This window comes from Drosophila takahashii, chromosome 2L (assembly GCF_030179915.1).
Source record: "Drosophila takahashii strain IR98-3 E-12201 chromosome 2L, DtakHiC1v2, whole genome shotgun sequence".
NCBI lineage: Eukaryota > Metazoa > Arthropoda > Insecta > Diptera > Drosophilidae > Drosophila > Drosophila takahashii.
Genome location: NC_091678.1, coordinates 236,185 through 240,054, shown reverse-complemented (window position 1 = coordinate 240,054; position 3,870 = coordinate 236,185). Strand labels below are relative to the sequence as shown.

Genomic DNA, 3,870 nt, shown 5'->3' with positions numbered 1-3,870 from the left:
TGCATGTCCCTTAATCCGTAATCCGCGCCCAGCAGAGCCTCGGCAAACAAGCACCGCAAACTGCACCTCAGAATGTCAACAACTACGAGTACGCTCATGCCAAATGCACTCATAAAAAATAAACCATTTCGAAAAGTCAGCGTAAGTAATGAACACTTAAATTTTAAAACAAATACATTTTTGGAGAATAAAAAAAAAACATTTATTGGTTTTAAAAATAATTTTGTATACTAAAATATAATGAAAGTTATCTGTCAAAAATAAAGATTATCCTACTAATTTTAAACAAATGTTTACTTTCTTAAAAACAATTGTAGGGCTAATTCTCAAAGTAAGCGAACATTTTGTAAGTGTGCGGCTGCAAGGTGAAGAGTGTTTTTAAAACACAGGTACGTGAAGGACAGGGGAAATGAGTGAACGAGCACCCTTTGGGGCGATTAAGTTCGCGACTCTGCTCAATCAATATTTGATTGTTATTTGTTATGGGATGTGGTGGCCTGTCATCAGTCGAGGGCCTTTCCCCTGCCTTATCAGTTGACCCAATACATAACCCATCGGCTTTTAACGGGAACATTCCCTCCCGCTGGGCCATATCTTACTTTCAGGCCTATATGTAGTCGTCCACACCACACATATTCTCAGCGCGGATCGCGAGCATTAATCTTCGGAAACTTTCAGTGTCAGGCAGCTGGTTGTGGTGGAAAACTTTCCATTGAAAACAAGGTCTTGCTTTAGTTCGTTTTCGTGCCCCCATGTCACATTTATTTACAAACAAGCTGTTCTATATTTTAAAATTCCGCTTTTCACAACAATTGCAGCGAGACGCGTTTGAAAGCTCGCCAGAAAAGAGCAAATAAAATAGCATTTAGTAATGGGTTTTGTTTTGTATTTTTGCAACTTTGCTTTTACTCGAAATGTTTATTTGAATCGCAGTGGAATTCTTAATTTTCAGGGTGCTTGTACTATAGAGACATTTATAATATAAGCACATATATGTAGAGTGCTGTAAAATGCTAGCGAACAGTGAGATACGACAGATCAGAAGCATCTTATGTGTACCAATTTTCTTTTCTTTCAGTTTGTACTTAACAACTTCTACTGAACAATTAGTTTAACACAATTTACGTTTCAAATGTACGTGCGTTTGGATATGAATGATTAAGATAGGTATAGTCGAGTTTCAGTGATATTCCGTTCTTTAACAATACATTTGGACACCCTGGCGGGTTAATCAACAAGTGAGGTCAAAACTTTTAAGTCTACAAATCGTGTCGGCCAAAGGCGACGTCTAACCAGATCATTTTGGTTTTGATCTAAAGGTAGTGCATTTACGTAGGGTACAATGTTATTTATTAGTTAGATTAAAGCAACGATAAGGTATACATAATTTGTAAAATATTTATGGCAGAATTTAATTGGGGCCCCCATCGCTTTCAGGTTCAATTTTCCTTCCTGTTATGTTCTTCTTGCCACCCACCCACTTCTTAAATGCTAAACGCACGCTTCTCGTGCCTCGTTCTCCTGTCTTTTTTGCACAAGCAAACTAAATTTTGCTCCACTTGAATGGAAAAGTAGCCAACAGATTGGACACGCTCCAAAGTTCAATAATATACTATGTACAAAAGATTTTGCGCCCCTCGCCCATTTACCGCCTACTCGTTGAGCAGACAGGTGCGGACGATGGCACCACACACGGCGTAGGGATCGCAGTTGGAGCTGGGCCGCCGATCCTCGAAGTATCCCTTGCCGGCCGTCGCCACGCCACGTGGCACGCGCACACTCACGGCGCGGTTGGCCACTCCCCACGAGAACTTGTCGATGCTGGAGGTCTCCAGGCGACCCACCAGGCGCCGCTCGTTGTCCTTGCCCTCCTTGGGGTCGTAGGCCTTGATGTGCCGCTCGTGCTGCTTGCTCAGCTTCTCGATGGCCTCCTCGATGGCCTTGATGCCGCCATCGGCCCGCATCGCCTTCGTGGAGAAGTTGGTGTGCGCTCCGGCTCCGTTCCACTGGCCCTCCATCGGCTTGGGGTCGAAGGTCACCACCACGCCGTACTCCTCGGCGATGCGCTGCAGGATGTAGCGCGACACCCACAGGTCGTCACTGGCCTTCAGGCCGCTGCTCGGACCCACCTGGTACTCCCACTGGGCGGGCATCACCTCGGCATTGGTGCCGGCGAAGTCGATCCCGGCATACAAGCAGGCCACGGCATGGGCCTCGACGAGATCGCGGGCGTAGACGCGGTCGGCGCCCACGCCGCAGTAGTAGGGTCCTTGCGGGGCCGGGAATCCGTTCTCCGGCCAGCCGAAGGGACGACCGTCCACGTCCAGCAGCGTGTACTCCTGCTCGATGCCGAACCAGGGCTCCTGGTCGCCGATCTTGTCGACGCCCGCCTGGAACGCGGCACGCTTGTTCGAGGCCGTCGGCTTGCCGTCGGCGCTGTAGGTGTCGCACAGGACAATCACGTCGTTCTTGCCGGGCTTGAAGGGATCGCGGTAGATGGCGCGTGGCTTGAGCGTGGTGTCCGAGTTCTCGCCGTGCGCCTGGTAGGTGGAGCTGCCGTCGTACTGCCAGTCCGGCAGGTCCTCCACGGCACTGGGCACCTTGTCCAGGACGCGATCCTTGAGGCGGATGTTCTCGCCGGTGCCGTCGATCCACAGGTAAGTGGCCTGCACCCGGTTGGCGGGCGTCTCCAGGTTGCGGTACCGCTGCAGGATGCTCTTGTCCAGCGCCGTGTTGGGCGAGTTGGCCAAGAACTGGGAACGAGCCGCGTTGGAGGTGCGCAGCAAGCGCAGTTGCTGCGTTGCGGGAGCCACCAGCTCCTTCTTCAGGAAGAGTCCGGCCACGCGGAATGCCATGTTGTTCCTGATGGGAGAGGCAACGGGAAGGACAAAAGGACACGGTTAGCTATGTATTGACCGGGGGTGTGGGTACGTGCGCAGCAACTCAAGGATGCTGGCAGTGCACACCGCTCTGCTCCTCTCGCGTCGCTTTATGTAATTATTTTCCGTGGACTGGCTTTTCTCGGCGACTGGGCAAGGCAAGTGGGTGCTTTTCCAGTCCAGCCGCAGCCGCAGTCTTCCGCCCAACTTACCGTGCACTGCTCGTTTGTCCACTTTACAGTTATGTGATTTGCTAAGTAATCGCTGGCTGGCTGGCAGGTCTTATGGGGATTTTCGGATTGCGGGACTTTCGGTTTCGGTTTTGGTTTCTGTTTCTGTCTGTGTCAGTGGCTGCGGAGCGACTGCTGAGGACACCCGACCAATACGAGGTTTGGAAGGCTTGTGAGCACAGTTAGCGCGACAACATTCACTTTTTTTCGTTTCGATTCACTTCGTTTCGTCGCGCGCCTCGGGTTTTCTTTATCGCGTTTGCGACGCCGACGCACAGGCAAAGGCAAACGCAAAGGCCTCCCAGAGAGCGTCCCAAAAAGACAGCGGAACAGAGTGGAAACCCCAATGATATGCGGGGCACCCAAGAAGCATCTCTCGGAGAGCCGAGCGACGCGACCCAGAATGTTTCAAGGCTACGCGATTAGGCCGAATCCCCGTTACTGGGCCCATGTAATACGCTCATTGATGCATTTCGGGCATATTGTGGCAATGCCGAAAACAAAACAAAAGTAGGCATTTAAAAATGCTCATTACAGAACACACCTGTGCGATAAGGTGCAATGCAAACGAAAGATCTACGAAAGCCCAAATATTGAGGTCGATATTGTTTACTCTTGCTAGTTCTTAGCGCGTGTGTGGGTGTTTTCGTAGCACTGTTCGAAAACAGCACACAAAACTGAAATTTAATGTAGGGTAATTAATTTAATTTAATTGGTCTAATTTTCACAAAGAAAATGTATCCACGAAAGAACATTTATTT

General features: G+C 49.6%; 1 protein-coding gene across 1 annotated transcript; it reads right to left on the bottom strand.

The window, feature by feature from the left end:
* Positions 1-876: 876 nt before the first annotated feature.
* Gs1 (Glutamine synthetase 1) lies at positions 877-3,299 on the bottom strand. Its single transcript, XM_017149138.3, has 2 exons — positions 3,092-3,299; positions 877-2,862 (listed from the first exon to the last, which is right to left on the bottom strand). Exon 2 carries the CDS (start codon positions 2,853-2,855, stop codon positions 1,653-1,655), a length of 1,203 nt encoding a protein of 400 aa, XP_017004627.1. The 5' UTR covers positions 2,856-2,862; positions 3,092-3,299; the 3' UTR covers positions 877-1,652.
* Positions 3,300-3,870: the final 571 nt, after the last annotated feature.